General features: G+C 55.5%; 1 protein-coding gene across 1 annotated transcript in view; it reads right to left on the reverse strand.

The window, feature by feature from the left end:
• Positions 1–681, reverse strand: part of LOC119581716 — a gene marked incomplete in the record, with an annotated part of 132,029 nt that overhangs the window by 32,692 nt on the left and 98,656 nt on the right. Inside the window, 1 exon segment of the mRNA XM_037929840.1 lies at positions 379–542. Within this exon segment, the coding sequence (XP_037785768.1) occupies positions 379–542 (164 nt within the window).

The following is a 681-nucleotide window of genomic DNA, read 5'->3' on the forward strand; positions in this document are numbered from 1 at the left end:
GTAGAGAGATGATGTTGTAATTAGACTCAAACATACTACAGTCAAAGAAGCCAACTCAGGATTCATCCTGTCTACCATCTCCTCCTTCTATCCATCTATTCCTCTCCTCTCCCTCTATCCACCCTTTCATCTCCTCTCCCTCTATCCACCCATTTCTCTCCTCCTTCTATCCACCAGTTTCTCTCCTCTCCCTCTATCCACCCATTCCTCTCCTTTCCCTCTATCCACCCATTACTCTCCTCTCCCTCTATCCACCCATTTCTCTCTTCCTTCTATCCACCCATTCCTCTCCACCCCTACTCCCCCTCCTGCCATCCCCCTCCTGCCATCCCCACTCCACCCCATCCTCCTACCCCCCCCCCCCCCCCCCATACTCACCGTCGGGGCGAAGTGGGATCCTCAGGCCAAGTGGTAATCCTCAGTGCCCTCAAGTGACCGTCGGGGTAACAGTCACAAACCGGCCGCTGCGCCACCAACGCCCTCGCGCCCGCCACGCTGGACCCCGTCTCGTCGCTCTGTGGGCGGGGAGATGACGTCATGGACTGTGTGAGAGAGTGGGCGTGAGTGTAGGAGGCTGCGGATTGAAGGCGGGACGTTATTGGCATGCAGGGCGAGATCAGGGATGCTGTGTGGGCGCTACGTTGAATGTACATTGTTTTTTTTTTTTTGCTTTTTAAGGGG

The sequence above is a fragment of the Penaeus monodon genome, chromosome 15 (genome assembly GCF_015228065.2).
Source record: "Penaeus monodon isolate SGIC_2016 chromosome 15, NSTDA_Pmon_1, whole genome shotgun sequence".
In the NCBI taxonomy this organism is placed as follows: Eukaryota; Metazoa; Arthropoda; class Malacostraca; order Decapoda; family Penaeidae; genus Penaeus; species Penaeus monodon.